At 32.2% G+C, this 18,707-nt stretch overlaps 1 protein-coding gene and 1 long non-coding RNA gene across 3 annotated transcripts; both read right to left on the reverse strand.

The window, feature by feature from the left end:
- Positions 1 to 684: 684 nt before the first annotated feature.
- Positions 685 to 2,918, reverse strand: LOC132029273 (uncharacterized). 2 transcript variants are annotated; one of them, XR_009407761.1, is made up of 3 exons: positions 2,804 to 2,918; positions 2,526 to 2,639; positions 685 to 791 (listed from the first exon to the last, which is right to left on the reverse strand). It is a non-coding gene; the product is annotated as an uncharacterized LOC132029273 (long non-coding RNA). The 2 variants fall into 2 exon arrangements; XR_009407760.1 differs by having other exon boundaries at positions 689 to 733.
- Positions 2,919 to 11,015: 8,097 nt separating this feature from the next.
- LOC132031063 (VQ motif-containing protein 22-like) lies at positions 11,016 to 12,562 on the reverse strand. Its single transcript, XM_059420913.1, has one exon. It carries the CDS (start codon positions 12,374 to 12,376, stop codon positions 11,792 to 11,794), a length of 585 nt encoding a protein of 194 aa, XP_059276896.1. The 5' UTR covers positions 12,377 to 12,562; the 3' UTR covers positions 11,016 to 11,791.
- Between the last annotated feature and the right edge of the window lie 6,145 nt (positions 12,563 to 18,707).

Raw genomic sequence — 18,707 nt, forward strand, 5'->3', positions numbered from 1 at the left:
CATATTTTTTCTCAGGCAAATTAGCAATGAAAAAGGGGTGACTTCACCCAAAGTGGTGGAATTGGAAAAATCCATAGAGGAGTTGAAAAGAACTGATCTAGCAAAAAGTTAGAAAAAGAAGCAGAAACTTACCTTGGCCCCCAATTATACTTGCATAAGTTTAAAAAAAAAAAAAAAAGGTCCTTTGGCAAAAAGTTCGGTGGCACCTGACTAAGATGATAAACAATACCTGCAAGTGAACCTCCCTCGACACACAATTAGTTAGTAACACCATCAACAACAACCCATAAGTTAAAGAAAAAGAAGAATAAAGAAATAAGATGCACCATAGAACCAAATTCATTAATACACGTACAAAAGCAGAAACTTAGCTTGATGAGAAGAACACTCTAAGAATGTGTTTTTCTTATCAGTAGCAGTTGACAAGAGCCAGACCAACAAACCAGGCAAGTAGGTTCGATGAGCGATGAGCGCGTAATGAGAGAAGGGGAGTTCTTCTTTTAACACGGTATGTGTTTTGTGATTTGCAAAATAAATTCCCAACTTTAAACAATCTACTCATTTTCCTCCTAAATATATACCAATTAACAAAAGAAGATTCGAAATGAAACATACTATTATACGACGTGACTAAACTCATAACACCTTAAACCGGCCTTCGGCACTAAAGCGGCTAAAGCGAAGGGCGGCGGTTGGCAGCAGCAACTAAGGCAACAACAGTCTTTGATCATATCTGTTTGGGATGTGACCTTTAAACAACATCTAATATTGAGTTTCAGATGTCTCTTTGCCTGGTATTTTCACAAGACATTGTACGGTAAATTAAAGGAGAATTCACCAACAGGTGGGGAGAAGGAGAAAAGCAACAGGTAGTTAAAAGTACATATTTAAGTCATTTATGAAAAGCTAGTTAGTTCCAAAGATGAGAGCACGTCAAGGCTTTGAATTATAGAGAACATTACGTGCTCAAACTATATTTTACTCAGAAGAATCAAGCGTGGGAGGAAATATTTATTTTTGAGAAAAAAACAGGTATATACGGCATGCTGCTAAGTTGAATTTCTCGTTAACTTAACAGCAAATGTAAAAGAGGAATATCATCGAACCCTTAACAGTTATCAAGGATCATTGTTCATGCAAAAGATCACACATACACATTATTTTATCAATACTTTGATCATATGCTAATGTAGGCAAGTTGCAGCAGCTGTAAGCACTAAGCAGAAGCTATCAAGCTAAGGCAACAATACAAGTTACAACAGTCCAGCAACTAAGGCAAGAATTAGCAGCTGTAAGCGCTATGCAACAGATAAGGCTAATTGCAGTCCATATAGAGAGATCATCTATTTTTTGGAGATGTAAGAATATAATCCTGTAAATGTTTTCAACTCATTTAGCTCTCTGGCCATGATAAACGTGATTTTGTATTGCAAATGTAGAGAAAATCTATCTAAGTATATTCCTAAAAGACAAGTCAAATCTTTATAAGTAAACATAGGATGGAAAAAGTAAAAATAATTCTATCAAAATACTGCAGCAGCTGCAGACATTAAGTTTATTAAGTTTCCTTTCTTCTTCTTTCTTCTTTTTTTTTTTTTTTTTGGTGCTCACCTAATATTTTCTTCATTAAGCTATCAAACAGTATTTTGGATTCATCTTGATTGTTCGATTGATATTCTCTTATTAGTGCAACAACTTAAATTTGTCGTGACCTGAACAACAAGAAAAGAAATAGGAAAAGCAGGAATGAGGAAATGTTAAATGATGCAGTTCACACCAACATATTCGTATCATATTATAAGGTAGAATTACACTCTTGAAGGAGGACGGAGATTTTGTCCTTTTCAGCACATGCTACGACAAACTAAAACTACGAAAAAGATGATTTTAAAAACCTTGGAGAGGCAGCGCTCAGCTGGACCTTAATCTGATGAAAATAATTCAAACCAATAGGAAATTTGTAGCATTGAACTTGGTTCAAGAGGAGTACTCAATATTGACCCAAAAATAAAGTCACAAAAGGTATGTCTCGATATATTTGACAAACAGGGAGATCATTGGAATAACTAAAACAACTCAATTCCACAATTAGTCGTTGGGGATGGAGATCATTGATAACCTTAGAAATTATCAGATTAACAAATTTACTCAATAATAATCATCATATCCCCTCCTTTGATATTGAAGACCAAAGGAGGATTTGTTTTACTAACAACCCGTGTATGCTAACAGGTTTTGACTTTAACAATATTTACTCTAACTGAAAAATCACAAAGTAAAGTGGCATATGCGTAATCACCTTGCTAAAAAGGAAAAAAATACTACGGAGAAAAACAAGTAAAGGGAAAGTGGAAAAATAATACTGAAATGAAACTGATACTGTCATGATTTTCTATTTTGAGTTAAAGAACATAAGAAAGGGAAATATACCCAACTGCAATAGGAAAAGAGAAAAAAATCTAAGATATTCTAGCACAAATACAAGAATTTAAACAACAAAAGCACTAAAACTAAAAAAGGATTACCTGATCCTTTGCAGAGAGCTGGGCGTTGAGGGGTTTGAAGATCACCTTCAATACTTATCAAACATACGATTCAATTCCACTCCGTTCAGTAGAATTGTACGAAACGGAAAAAAACTGAGAAAAGAGTTAGACTCGGCATAAATTGACTCGAATCCAAACAAAGGGCGCAGATGAAAAGAAAAGGAAAAAGAAACCTAGATGGAATCATAATAAATTCGGAATTGGGCAAAATCAGGCATTTCACAAAGAAATTCATAGTTAAAACATCAGAAACTTACCTTGACGAGAAGGAAGCTCCAAGAAACCTAGAGAGACCACGCTAAGTGTATCTCTGGTTGTTGATTTTTCTCTAACTGGAAATAGAAGAGAAGCACGCTGAGTGTATCTCTGGTTGTTGATTTTTCTCTAACTGGAAATAGAAGAGAAGCACGCTGAGTGTATCTCCGTTTACGGAGGGGTGAGGAAATGGGTGGGTGGAGAGACGTGGGTGTGAAAGTAAAGAGGGAAACATATAGCGCCTTTTTTTCTAATTATTATTTTAACGACTGGATATTAATATTTCTTACGTTCGGATATTATTCCGTCGTGAATAGTAAACTGAAAATTGACTTTTAACTACTGGAAAAAAATTGTGTCGTTAAAAATACATTTTAACGACCGGATTCATATCCCTTCGTTAAGAATTGGTCGTTAAAAGTTAATTTTCTTGTAGTGTGGATTCATTAACGGATTAAAGAAGTTAGATTATATGTATAATTCAAAATCTAATTAACCGTGCACATTTGAGAGGATTAATTCCTTTGCAATTGGTTTTTGTTGCTCCTTTTAATCATGTTCAATGAATTTCCTGTATGCTTTTATTGTTACAAGCTATGTTTTTTCTGTTAGACTAACGTTTTGTTTATAAAATTAAGCAAACATATTTATTAGGTTATCGCAAGGTGCTATTTTCAAAAAAAAAAAATGTTAAAGCAAAATAGTGAACTACTATAGCGAAGTAGACTTAGAGAAACTTTGCAGTATAGCTCTTCTTGTACCTTACTCTGATTTTGCCAATAGTATGCTTTCACTTTGGTTAAGACTTCTAAATAATTTGGGAGCAAGATTTTTTTTCCTTCTAAGCGTATTTAAGAATTTACATTTGAATTTGTTATCCTGTACTACAATTCATCAAGTTCGATGGGGAAATTGGTACTCTCTTAGCTTTGCAAATCGGATTGATTGTTTCTGACATAAATGCAAATGAGTTTATCCGTCTATGAGTTCAATCTTTAAGCTTTTTAGTATTGACCATCATAACTTAAAAGTTTTGGGTTCATATCTACCATTTGTTGCAATATTGATAAGTTTTTATATAGTATACATTTATGCTATGTGTCGAAAGCAGTGAGTTTAAGAGGGTGTTTGACTAAGTTTATAAGCTGGTCAAACTAGCTTATAAATACTTTTTGGCTTATCAGCGTGCTTGGTAAAAATAAAAGTGATTATAAGTCAAGTGTTTATAAGCTAAAATAAGCAATAAGCCATAAGTTGGTCTCCCCCAACTTATTATTTTTTAGCTTATAAGGACTTTTAATTTGATCAAGACTTTTACTATTCTATTCCTAATATTATTTTATAATCTCTAAAATATCCTTAGCTTATAAATACTTTTAGTTTGACCAAGACTTTAACTACTCTATCCCTAATATTATTGTGTAATCCCCGAAATATCGTCACACTAACAAAACCCCTAACCCTGTTCATCACGTCACTTCCTCACCCTACGTCTTTAAAAATTAAAATCCAGCAGCTCGTGATTTGATTGCTCAAAATTTTTATCACATTTGAATATTTTAATTTACGTAGCAACAAATAAAATTTCATTAATTGCATATGCGTTTCTTCTATTCAAATATTTTGTGCACTATTTGAGAATGTTATACAAACGAATTTTAGTATAATTATTAACTATTTTATTAAAGCTTATGACTGTAATTTAGCTTATAATTATATTCATAAGAAATAATTTCCTCTAATCAATTTTACATTAAAAATAAATGAGGCATAAATTATTTTGTATTTGAATTAATTTGGAATTTACGTTCTTATTAGTATAAACAACTTTAAATGCATTTAAGTCATTCAAACAGAAAAAATGCTTATCAGCGCTTTTGCCACATACTTCAACAACTTATTGTCAGTTTCAGCACTTTTATCCAAACGCGTAATTGCCTATTTATTAAATCAGCTGCTTTAAATCAGTTAAGCCAAACAGGCTCTAAATAATGAGGATATAACAATGTAAAAGAGTGCATATGTTAGCCCCGATAATGTGCATAGAACAACATAAAAGAGTACATACGTTAAGGAGGCAAATTGCAAATTACTCGAGTGAAACAAATGGAGTAAATTTGTCAAGGATCTAAGATTAGTAGTTCGTAATTGGCCTTAACCCCACAAGCATTTGTGTATTTCCTTTTGCCTTTCAATCACATATTATTTACGTCCAAGGCTACATATATATGCTGAAAAAAACACTCGAAGATAGAAGCAAACAATTATATGCTATGTGTGTAGAATCTATCTATAAGTTCAAGACAATATTCACTAGAAAAAATTACTCATTTATTTCTCTTAAACATTCTTAACCATAAAGAGGTCAAGGCCAGTGGCAAAGGATTTCCAATAAGGAGATACTAAACATATAGAAATAAATATACGCAGAAGTCATAGTGATAAAAAATAATTTTGACATTATTGTACCCTAGCTCCGCCCCTGGCTGAGGCTCCTTAACCATCGAACCGTAGTAGAAATCATTTCAAGGACCAAACATTCTCCACAAGATTTAGCAGGACACCAATCCGAGTCTGATCGCTATATTCTCGTTCATGAATTTCATATATCTCAACTCTTCTCCATTCTTCCATTCCAACGTCATATACGAACATGGACGGATTAATCCCAAGAGTCGAAACTGATACAATCTCTCCCTTAAGGTTAGCGGTAAATAAAGCGCTAAAAGATCTATCTAATAGTAATTCTGGTAGCTTAATCGTGTGCTTCACCCATGTTTCAGTTTCACCACTACCATTTAGAAGAACATATAAACGTATTCTTCTATCGCCTCGAAAATTCGAGCGATCCACAAGTGCGACTTGCCCCTTTATTTCTACTATTCTATGCGTGTATTTGACCTTATCAATGAGTACCTGTGCTCCATCAGGGTACAAGACAGATCGAATTAACTTCTCCTCTTCAACACTGAATACAACTATGTCACCTTTTCGGAATAAATTTTGACAATACATTAGCCCGTCGATACGGATACATTCTTGCGGGTAAAAATCGGGAATATTTACCTCCCTCCACGATTTGTCCAGCCCGATGGTGAAAATCGAGTTACTCACTTTATATGTATGATCCCCTGATTCATATTTAAATTCAAAATCTGCCTTCAATGCTTTGTATTTCTTGGTGGTGGGATCAAAACCTATGGAGCAACAAGTAGCTAATGAAGCTATATTTTTTTCCAAGGATTGATTAGGAAGAAAAACATGTTCTCTTGTGAAAGGATTATTGAGAATCGTCGGGCACAATAGTCGGGCACAACTTGAATTTTATTATTTCAAAGTAGGGACCACTTCGGTCTTACAATTTCTTACACTAATTTTTTTCTTGCACTCACTCTAAAGAACTCTCTTTGTTTCTCTCTACTATTTCTTACTAGCTCTCACACTTCTCACTTCTCACTTATCACTTGTAACTTTCTCGCTTACTTACAACTCAAAATGACCACCTCTATTTATAGGTGGAGATGGAATGATCTAGTGAGAGAGATATTTACAACTTTCTCTAGAATATTCCTAAATATCTTTTTCTAGAATCACTCTAGAATTCTCATTCTAGAGTGCTCTTCCCTATTCTCTACAACTCCTTAATTATTCTAGATTCTTCATGAAATATCTTAGATATTAATTAAGTTGGTGATGAATTCTTAACAAGGATTGCAAACAGCAACATCTTGAGTTTTGTTCCACATACAAACTATGCCATTGATAGATTCCGCATAATGAAGATTTCGAAAACATGGCTCATCCAAGTACTTGACGGGACAAGTAACACAAGATAAGTGATCTTGATGATTTATTTCTTTCTGGCCGAAATTGTAGTATATGACATCTTTGTTACTCGAACCTATGCAATTCACAAGGACGAGCCACACACTCGTTTGATGTTCTACAATGAATAAGGGTTCGGATATAAGGGAGCCAAAGGATTTCGAAACGCGCCTAAAACGCGTTAAAGACTTGGCAGGAAGCCTTTTCAGAATTTCAAAGACGAGCTCGTCCGGAATGCAAGAATTACCCCTGGCGACAGTAATTAATCTTCTTTTTCTTCCTGCACGCTTGGTTGTGGCAGACGGCCATAGTATTATGTGAAACGTGAGAGCAAAGAACAAAAAGTACTATATATGGTATATATACATATATTAGGTGGTATAAAAGGGGATTTCGAGTTGGACTAGGTTTTGCCGCAATATATACTAACAGGCCTAAAGGGTAACGGATAGAAGCCATTTATAGAGTATATTTTTAGATTTTTTGGTGTTGGACTAGTAGCCTGTTTGGTCAAGCTTTTTTTTTTTTTTTTTTTTTTTTTTTAAATGTTTTTATTACATAGGGGGTAGGGGAAGGGGATTACAATGTGGGGATTCGAATCCTCACCAACAAGATGAGAGTTCAGGTAGCCAACCAACTGAGCTACTAGATCCCTACGTGTTTGGCCAAGCTTATTTTTCCCCCAAAAGCACTTTTTTTTTTTGAATAAGTACTTATTTTTAAAAAAGTGAAGTGTTTGGCCAAGCTTTTTGAGAGAAAATAAGTGCTTTTGGGGAGAAAGCGACAGTTTTCGAAAAAAAAAAAATAGCTTTTGCCCAAAAACACTTTTTTGAAAAGTACTTTTGAGAAAAATACACTTTAGAGCCTGTTTGGCCTAGCGGTTTTGAGGCCAAAAGCACTTTTTTCCGAGAAAAAGCACTTATTTTGGATATTTGAGATGTTTAGCTAATTAGTAAAACTGCTTTTATGTAAAAGCAGAAGCAGTTTTCTGCGGTTGGAGAGAAGCAAAAAATTTATGCTTCTTGAAAAAAGCAGAAGCAGAAAATTAATTTTTTTCAAGACAACAATATCCCTGCCATAAATACATATTTACCGAGTATATCCCTCATTAATCCATTAATTTCTAATCAATAATTCTCTGTGTTAAATTTTAATTTGTGGAATGATTTTGAATTTTGTTTTGGTTGTAGTTTTTTAGTATATTTAAATCATCGTGTTGATATTATATCAATATTTAATATTTGTTTTTTATTTATCTATGTATTATATTAATTGAAAATTTTAATATGCATTATTAAATTTTAATTAAATAAAAGTAAAAATTTAATTGAAGTCTTCCATAATAGATATTTAAAATAATTTCTCTTTGTAAAACAATCTTAATGGTAAATGTCTTGTCCTTATTCGTAATTTGACACTCAAAAGCACTTTTTTAAGAAGATTAGCCAAACACAATCTGCTTATTAAAAGCCGTCATAAGCACTTTTCAAATGAATTGGCCAAATGCAAACTGCTTCTCACGAAAAGTACTTTTTTTAAAAGCGCTTTTAAAAAAGCACTTATCAAAATAAGCAGTTTTTCACCGCTAGGCCAAACGGGCTCTTAGAATCACTTTTTAAAAGCTTGGTCAAACCCTAATTGCTGCTCAAAAGTACTTTTTAAGTTAATTGGCCAAACACAAACTGCTTTTGACCAAAAGTACTTTCATAAAAATAAGATGATTTTTACGAAACAGATAGGTGTGAGTAAAGGACCAAAATAGTACATGATTTTTTGGTTTGGACCTCAAACCATATATATATGTTCTTTTACATGGAGCATTAATAGTCCATCATGTTTGTATAAGTGGTGCACTTTTAGTCAACCTCCAAATATTCTATAAAAATTTAATGGAAAAGGGCAAAAATGCTCCTGAACTATTAGAAAAGGTCTAAAAATACCCTTCATCCATCTATTTTGCTAAAAATACCAGTCAATTCAACTTTTTGGCTCATTCATGCTCTTTGACTAACGGTCAACACTAAATTTAAATTAGACATGGCATTTTATTACTAGTCCGCTTTTCTAAATCTGAAAAAAATTGATTTTTATAAAATCTGGAAAACTATTTTTTTTTTAAAATGTGGTAAGCCCTTTTTTAAAAAAAAAATCAGGATTGGATTTTTATTAACAAATGTGGAATTTTATTAAATATGGAAAACTGATTTTTTTAAGCAAAAAAAAAAAAAAAAAAGTTTTCTGGATTTTACAAAAATCCAATTTTTAAGCAAATTGAACTTTTTAAGCAAAATGTGCAAAACTAATGCTCCATAATTTTCTTCTAGATTTAAAAAAAAAATAGTTTTCTGGATTTTTTTTAAACACGGTTTTTCCAATCATTTTTCTAGATTTTTATAAAAATCGAGTTTTTCAGATTTTGAAAAAAGTCCACTTTTTCCTTCTTCTTTTTTTAAAGTGTCCTAAAAATAAAATCATGAAAATCTGAAATTTTTAGGACAAAAAAAATTCAATTTTCCTGATTTAAAAAAAAAAAATCAATTTCAAGTAATAAAATGCCATGTGTAATTTAAAGAATTTTTGGTGTTGACCGTTAGTCAAGAGCGTAGATGGGCCAAAAAGTTTAATTGAGGGGTATTTTTAGCTAAATAGATGAATGAAGGGTATTTTTAGACCTTTTCTAATAGTTCGGGGACATTTTTTCCCTTTTTCCTTAAATTTTTAACAAAATATTTGGGGGTTGACTAAAAGTGCACCACTTATGCAAACATAATGGACTATTAATGCTCCATGTAAAAAAAAAAAAAACATTTATGGTTTTAGGTCCAAACCCAAAGATAATCGTTATTTTGGTCTTTTCTCGACTAGGTTTTGCCGCTATATATATATATATATATATATATTAACAGGCCTAAAGGGTAACGGATAGAAGCCATTTATCGAGTATATTTTTAGATATGATTTGATTTTATAGAATATATTAGTGAATTAAATTTATGAAATAATCTTCTTCTTTTTTTTTAATATATGAATCTAATAAATACGTTAAAAATTCTTTTTAAACATCAACACAGGTTAATTTTTAAATCTGAACCCGTTTTATTATTAACAAAGTCTTATAATTTTTTGTTACTTGTTACACAAATGAAACTATATTTTTTTTATTTTCTTAGAAAACTATTTAAAGAATGTAAAGGATTCCAAAAAATCAATCTTTTTATGTGCCTATGTTGAACAAATTTTACCTGCTTTTTTACGTGTACATAAATATCTAGCTTATCCTTTTCTTTCATTAGGGTCTAGGGAGTTTAAATTTAGTGTATTCATAATTTTCTTCTTGTTTTATTTATACAACTGAGATAAGCTTAAATAGAGAGACATGGACATTGAGAATTTACATAATCAATTGTAGTGGGACCGGTTTTCCACTTGGCAGATTTTAAAAAGCTTCGTACAAGTAGTGTTTGTTATGTGACTCATAAAGTAAAATAGGGTGTTTTCCGAGTTGAATTAGGTTTTGCTGCAATATATAATAACAGGCCTAAAGGGTATTAATGTAGAGAAGCCATTTAAAGAGTATAGTTTTAGATACGATTTGATTTTATAGAATATATATTTGAGGAACTTTTTATGGGTTTGGCTGGATGGTTTTTAATGTTTTACTCCGTTAAAAATGCCGTACAAATATTTTTTGACACAAATTTGTTGATCACTCGTTGCCTCTTTTTCAAAAGTTTCCACCCTAATTATCTGAGTATGTTTAACCAATTTATTGCTTGGAACTAATTATTTTTAGATTATCAATTTTAATTATTTTCCTCTTGTTTAGCTACTATATTTTCTAACATGCACGTGCTGAGTATTTAATGCCATCCCAATACTAGTCCTAGTTTAAAATGCAATAGCCGACATGCATGCTCGCTTTAATTCGGCAAATAAATAAAAACGATAATGGTCAAAAACACACAGAATTGTAATTTTTTTATAAATTTCACACCTTAATTATTAATTGTTCTCTTTTTTCTACATGAACTATCACCATCTATGTATTAAAACACACCTAACTGAGTAGATATAGAGTGATAGTTCATGTAGAAAAAGGAAACAAGTGGTAGTTGGTCTAGTCAGCTTTAAGGTGTGTTTTAATACATAAATGAGGATAGTGCAGGTAGCAAAGGGAACAACTGAAAGTGAGGGTGTGAAACTCGCGGAAAAATGATAGGTCATGTGTGTTTTTGATCGTTAACTCATAAACAAATCAAGGAAAAGGGGTTATTAAAAAAAAAAAAAAAAAGAATAATATGCTGGGATAGTATTACTAGAAGATAACTATTAAAACTCCTGAAAACAGACTATAAAAATGAGGTGAAAAAAAAAAAAAAAAAAAGGACAAGCAATAAGAGAACCCATTAAAGAAAACCATAAAAGTTATAGTGTCAAAAACGCAATAAAGAAATCGAAGAATTACATGTAGAGAAAGAGCAAAAAAAAATTAAAATTACACTCCTACTCAAAAGAAAAGAAGGTTAAAAATAGGAAGAGCAGATCCTACGTCTTGTTCTGGAGAGGATTATATCTACAAGAGATCAGATTTTCTTACCTGGTGAAAACTAAGAATATGTAATGCTCACCTCTCCTATCGTATATATCAGAAAGTTCATGCATGGTCCCAAATTAACTGTTACACCAAGATAATGCTATCTACTGGCTTGACTAATTTCAATTCGCGTCATACGCCTGATCAGAACAAGCTTCTAATTTGTTGGGTTAATGGTCAAAAACACATCCGAACAATCACTTTCTTGTAAGTTTCACACCCCATGCAACTATCAGTTGTTTGTTTCCCTTTCTTACTTGAACTATCACAATTTATTATTAAAACACACCTCGAAGCTGAATAAGCCAACTATCAGCGGTTCTTGTTTTCTAGCTGACTATCTCCATCTACTCAACTAGGTGTGTGAGATGGTAATTGTTCATTTAGTAAAAAAGAACAACTTATTGTTGGAGTGTGAAACACACGAAAAATGATGGTCCAAGTGTGTTTTAATTTGACCATTATCTCTTCGTTATTCCAAAGTCTCAAACTCGAACTATCTCTGTTTCAAGACAGATGAATCTTTATCGATCCATTCCACTACACTCTTTGATGGTGTGTAAAGTTATTTTCAGTCCCGTCCCCGTTGATGCTGACGTGGCAACGGATTATTGATCCTATCATCCATGGCCAAATTCTCAAAAACCTCCATATTAGATCTAGAAGAACTAGTATTCCCTAGTCCATGAAAAAAATTAGTTTCACCAATTTGACCTTGAGGGGGAGGAATACTTGTGTAGGGCAAATTTTGTTGTACTTGCTGCTGATTTTGTTGTACTTGCTGCTGAAACTGTATATTGTATAAACTAGGATTAATATTCCTGGGCCCGAAAAACTGAATGGGCCCTTGTGATTGATCAAACGGCCCAGTTTGATTTCCAGTGAATTGTTGAACCATGGCCCGAAAATTTCTTGTATCCGTGTTGAATACTGTTGTTGGGTTTCGTCGCGAAGCTCGAGACCTTCTCCTAATGGGCCTAGAACCACGGCCCAATGGGCCGTGAGATGGACTAGTAGAGAAGGAAGTAGTTGGTGTGGTGGTTCCGCCACCGGAGACGGTGGTTGACGGCGGCGGAGGAGGTGGTGGTGGTGATCTAGAGAGGGTGTGTTGATAGATATGTACCCAGTCAGTGGGATTTGGCATGTTGTCACTCATGGATATACAGAATGTATTAATTAGTTGAAGAAAGAATTAAAGTGAGCTAATATATAGCCTTCGAACTTAGAGACTTTGGTTTTAAAAACCAATAATAAGTAAGAGAGTAAAAGATTAGAAAAATCATCATGAGTTTATAGATAGGATTATCCAGTCAAACTAAATGACTTGTATTGTGGGGCGTAGCACAATCAACTCCGCACCAACACTATATTCTCTTGAAGAGAAGACTTATAAACTATGTTTTTCTTTTTCTCAATCGGTGTCTGATGTTCATATTGAGATCCCGATCAACTTGAATTTTTGTCACATAAGTTTCATTAAAGAAAAATGTTCACTATTTAGTAGAATTTTTTCAGTATCTAAGGCTCGAACTCGAAGCATCTGGTTAAAGAGAAGTAGAAATATTTTTATAGAAGTATTCTTTATAGTGACTATTCTTATATTGTTGATTTTGGTTTTTAAGAATATATAAATTGTTAGAGAAGAAAAAATATTTTTTATGCAAGTTAACCATTTTATCGGTTACTCGGTGCTTCCCATAATTACAAATATGTATCAGGTAAATCTTATATATATATATATATATATCGAATATCATACTTCCGCACACATGTCTTCATATACTAGAAAAAAAAATTAGTACCTGTAAAATTAACAAAAAACAGTCCAGCGATCAAAGAATCACAATTATAGTTGTCATGGTTGTATGATTAACTCATATTATTTTGTTTGAATCTCACTATCGTATGAAAATAATAAAATAGAAAACCCCACTGTTTTGACTATTCAAGAATGGGATGCGAATGTGATAGGCTGCCAAGCAAGTAAGGCTTCTGGAAGTACTACTCTGATCTGCCAGCTTATTAGTCAAAGCATTTGCATGTATTGTGATAAATATAATAAAGAATTAATGATCAAAAGCACATGAACTATTACCATTAAAATATATTTTGAGTTTAGGTATGTACTAAAATATAGCTTGATATTTCCTATCTGAACTATCATAATCTACTCAGCTAGATATGTTTTAATATATAAATAGTGATAATTCAAATAGGAAAAGAGAACAGTTGATAATGAAAGTGTAAAATTTACGAAAAAATGATCATTCAGATGTATTTATGACTATTATCTTTATAATAAAAAAATAATAATGTTATTCTTGGAGGGACCTGGTTCCAGGAAACAACATGTCCGATAAGGTGAAGATGAAAGCAATGACGACATAAGTAACTTGAAACAGAACATTGGCATAAATGGGAATCCAAATTCTAGTAGTACTATGTTTTACTTCCCCTATCCCAATCAAGGCTGTTCAATAAACTCAAATTGACAACTTAAAGCAAATTTATTTTTGGTTTCTCATTCGATATTTATATTGGGGTCTAACTAAATTTGAATTCATGTGAAAAGTAAAGTGCTTTCTAACAAAAACGACTTCATATTCAAAACTCGAACTCAATCGAGATCTTTGGTAAAGGATGAAAGAATACTTATCACTCCACTACAACCTTTGTTAGTAAACTCAAATTTTAGAGGCCTTGCGTCTTTTTAAAAAACTTTGAAAAATGTGAAGTTCATATTTCTAAATTTTTGAGATGCAAAATTGTTACGTAATATAATTATGGGTAAAGGTGTAAATATACCTCTCAATTTTGCAATTTAGAGCAGATATATCTCTTGTTAAGAAAATGACGCATATAGATCCTTCCCTTACACAAATGGTGCAAACGTACCCTTGTCGTTACACAAATGGTACAAATATATCATTTCTTCTGCCAGAGATTTTGGAAAAGTCATTTAGTTAATCTTTTAATTAAGAAAATGTCATGTGACTTTAAACAAATAAGTCTACCCATTTTTTTTAGTAGACTTTTTTTTTAAAACCACGAGGCAATCTTTTTTCCAGTGGGTTGTCTCATTTGTTTAAGAAATATATCTCATTGGCTTAAAAAAAAATAAGTCTACTTATTTTTTTAAATGAACTAGATCCGATCCACTAGAAAAAAAGCTATCACGTGACTTTAAAAAATAAGTCTACTAAAAAAAAAAAGTTAGACTTATTTTTTAAAACCACATGACAATTTTTTAATAAAAAACAAGCTAAATGATGTTTTTCAAAAATGTTGTCAGCGAAAAGGGTATATTTGTATAACAACAGAGATATATATGAACCACTTTTTAAACAATGGGTATATCTACTCTAAATCACAAAATTGAGAGATATATATGCACCTTTTTCCTATAATTTTATATTAAAACTTGGGAGCCTAAAGCTTTCGCTTTAGTAGCTTGCTCCTTCAGCCGACGTTGATCCCAATTTATACGATGACCCTTTTTTTAATTTTTCATTTTATCTTTAATAAAATAATTATAAATATTTATAATTTGTTTTCAAAAGTCTTAGAGGGAATATTTTTTAGTTCCTCGTCGTTGTCAATCACTACGAGTGCGTGGTTGGTGGTTCCAAAGATGACTTTTAACTTGGTCCTCATGACTTTTGTGGTCCTCATGACTTAATATTTTTGTTTTGGTATCCAAACGAAAACCGATAGGAAGCAGCCTTGTTTGGCATGTTTAGTTTGAATATGATCGGGAAAAATAATGATTTTAAAACTTTTCTGCAAACCTAAAAGCAAGTTTGACTCTTCTCATATTTCAAAGCTATTACTTACTACTGTTTAAAACTATTTAAACATAAATGATATATCGAGAATTATAAATACAAAAACAATTTCTAAAAGAAAAAAAAAACAGCAATCATTGACTCGTTAAGTGAAGTTAAAGAGAAGCTGAATCAAGACTCAATGATTCGCCTATCGGCTAAGAAACAAATAAAAATTTAATCCAAGTCTCATCAATCTTAAAAGTACATCGCATGCATCAAAAGAATTAAGGACGTAACTAATTATATTATTACAATGATATTGTTTGATGACAGTTATATGTTTTGATGATTGATAAAGTGAATGAATCAGGTCTATGAACATGTTCCATCTCAGATTCAAATGCAAGACAAAATGAATGAACCAGGTGAATGAACATATTCCATCTCAGAGTCTTGCTATGAGTAGAACTCTTGAATTAAAAGATTCCGAGATAAGGACTTGGCGGACAAGATATTGGAGTCTTTGGAAGAATTATTTGAGATAAGCTTCAGACTACTAAGGGGCATATATGAAGCTGTGTGACAAGAGGTTCAAATCAACTCAAACACTATCTCTCATCTTGGCCCTTATCAAGTTGGTGTTTTTGTTTAGCCGAATTACTACTCATCCAAGCTAAGGCTATATATATGCAAGTTCTCTTTGGAAGAAAGTCACGCACTTATAGAAAGAGAAGCAGAATTCGAGCAAATAAAGTAAAAACAATATTTGTGAGTTCTGATTCCTGAAGTGCGACCTGATAAGGAGAACAAGATTGAAGATCATGTTTCATTGAGTAATGTGTTACAATATTTAAGTCTAGAATTTTGTTATTAGGATTGTTTAAAGAGTTATACCTTTCCAGCTTTCCTAGAAGCATTTGTTATAGGTATAAACACTTGTCAAATTCAGCTTTAAGTTGAGGGCAACTTGAAGAAATCTCAATAGGCTGGGGAGATTATTGAGATAAGAATTAGAGTTAGTTCCTAACTTGCAGAGTTTACAATCTGAATTCCTAACTTGCAGAGTTTATAATCTGAATTTGCGAAGACTCACAGTTGTAGTGGAGTTTTGAGACAAGCTTGAAGAGGTGTAGTTCGTGATTTTTTCACCCTTGTGAGCTTGGTGGATTCCAAGTAGAAATATTGTGTCCTCATTTTTGTTCTTTATTATTCCGCAGATGTAACTTGGAACACACAGAGTAACCTGATCTATTCTCTAGGTGAAAATCAGACGTAATGGAGGATAGATATTTGGTCATGCAAAATATCATTGTTAAATCACAACTGAATTTGGATCATAATCGTATGTGTAGCCATCTATGCCTATTAGAGCACGAATATATATTAGAGTATTCATCCCATTTAGGGATATAGTAGTGGCACGGATGGAGCTAAAGCGTTGGCTATCAGTTCGATCAAATTTAGTAGCTTTAGTTCAAATTCGGTATTTATCTTAAAAATTAATTGAATATGTACATATTATTAATTTAGAATAGTAACTTAAAAAGATTAGAATCTAGAACTCATAAGCTTCGAATCTTGACTCCGCCTTTGAGTAACAGGCTGGAATTGAAAGCTACTTTTTCTGAGAAGAGAATGCTTGTTGTTTGCAAGAACTCTACTGTCTTGCTTTTTCTTTTTAAACTTTGTGTCCAATCAAAAGTGCATTATACAAATTGGGTTAGGAAAGTATAAACTATAGTTATAGTGGCAAAAATTACGTAATTACTATATTTTACAATATATATATATATATATATAATTTTAAATTCTAATCACGAAAAGAAGGTCCACTAGCTCCATGACAACATTTTTTTTGTATCTCGTCACCCTGCATGCACTACTTAGCATACTTTATAAAAGTGAAAATCAAAATCTTTTACAGAGGTACTTTTAAAACAAGGCACTGATTTTTTTGTTCTTATTTTCACTGTTCTAATTTATTCGATACTCTGTTCGTATCTCTATGAAAAAAACATATTCCTATTTTTAGTAACAATTTAATTTTAAAATATATATTTTATCCTTAAATAGATGATATCTAGCCACATAAATATAACTAATTTTAAACCACAAATTATAAAAATCTTTCTTTCTTTCTTCATTGTCGTGCTTAGTAAATCACCATTGAAAAGAGTTATCTTTTTGAAAGGAAGTTTTTTTACTAAAAAGCAAAGGCTAGTACCGATTGGCAAATTAGGCACAAATTTAGACGAGTCAAAGAAAGTGGCAGAAGTAAACAAATACTAGCAAACTTCTTTGGTTTAGCAGCAGTATTTATGATACGGAAAAGGGCCAAATATGCCCTGTACTATTGAAAAAGGATCAAATATACCATTTGTTATACTTCTGGTTTAAATATATCCCTCCACAGTTAACGTTAACCCCAATTCTACATAGCATTATTATTTTATTAAAAGAAATATTATGTGGCATGCCACCTCACTTACAAACTCAATTTTATCTCTCCCTTCCCTATCTTCTTCCAGCCCACCTCCACTCTACGACTACCGTCCTTATGCGCCCTGTTAATTAAATACTAAATAATGACGATCAGAGTAATCAAATCAAAAGTCCATATTACCTTTAAAAATAGTACTATAATAAAAGGAAGTCATAAATATACTAATATTAAGATTTTTTTTATAATCGTGTCAAGCTTTGTCCTTAATAAAATCAATCGAAAAAGATTGGCTCTCTATGAATAGATTGAGATAAAACATATGCTGTGGGTTAAAATTTAGCAGCACAAAGGTGAGTTTTTTGAGATCTTGAGTACCACTTTTTTGTAATTATTGGCAGTTAAAGTGAAAAATTGGATGGGGGATTTTAAGTTTTCACACATCTGTATTCACAGGAAGTGTAATTTTGTGCTTTTGGCCATTCAAGAACTGAAAAGATTGCGTTTTTTGCCCTGTAGATGGTGGGTTTTTTACATTTCTGGTAATTTTTACTTTTTTGAGGTGTTTCTGTTTCTGAAAAAGATTGAATCTTTTCCCCTGTACACATCCTTCATCATGCCAAAAAAATAATAAACAATCGCAATGAAAAAGATGCCAAATGCATTATAAATTGATAGAGGGACAACTAAGTCAAAATCCAATTGATTCAAAGCCAAGACTTTAGCATTAATGTTGTGCATTTGAATTTTCAATGACTTAAGAATGGAAGGTCTTCTTCAGTCCTTGGTATATTTAATTAATGGTGGTGGGTATAAGGAGGGTGGTCGTAGAGGAGGAGGTGGTGGTGGAAGAAGATAGGGAGGGGAGGGGTAAAATCGGGTTTGTAAGTGAGGTGGTGTGCCACATAATATTTATTTTATTAAAATAATAATGCCATGCAGGAGTGGGTCAACTTTAACTGTGAAAGGGTATATTTGAACCCAAAGTATAATGACACGGGTATATTTGGACCCAAAGTATAACGAAGGGTATATTTGGTTCTTTTTCGATAGTATAGGGGTATATTTGGCCCTTTTCTGTTTATGATAACTAAAGTAGTACTCTACTGTCCCAAATGAACTAACATTTTAGCATATGAAAATTCTTCCAAAAAATTATTATCACTTTAGAAATTCAAGACCAAAGTTAATAACTATTCTCAACTATATCCTTAATATTAATACTTTTCAATTCTAAAAAAAGAAATTTGATAGTCAAGTTTTCAAATAGAAAAAATTTA

This window comes from Lycium ferocissimum, chromosome 9, assembly GCF_029784015.1.
Source record: "Lycium ferocissimum isolate CSIRO_LF1 chromosome 9, AGI_CSIRO_Lferr_CH_V1, whole genome shotgun sequence".
NCBI lineage: Eukaryota > Viridiplantae > Streptophyta > Magnoliopsida > Solanales > Solanaceae > Lycium > Lycium ferocissimum.

What these genes read in the sequence shown, in the direction of transcription:
- LOC132031063 (XM_059420913.1), bottom strand. Translation starts at nt 12,376, where the DNA reads ATGAGTGACAACATGCCAAATCCCACTGACTGGGTACATATCTATCAA.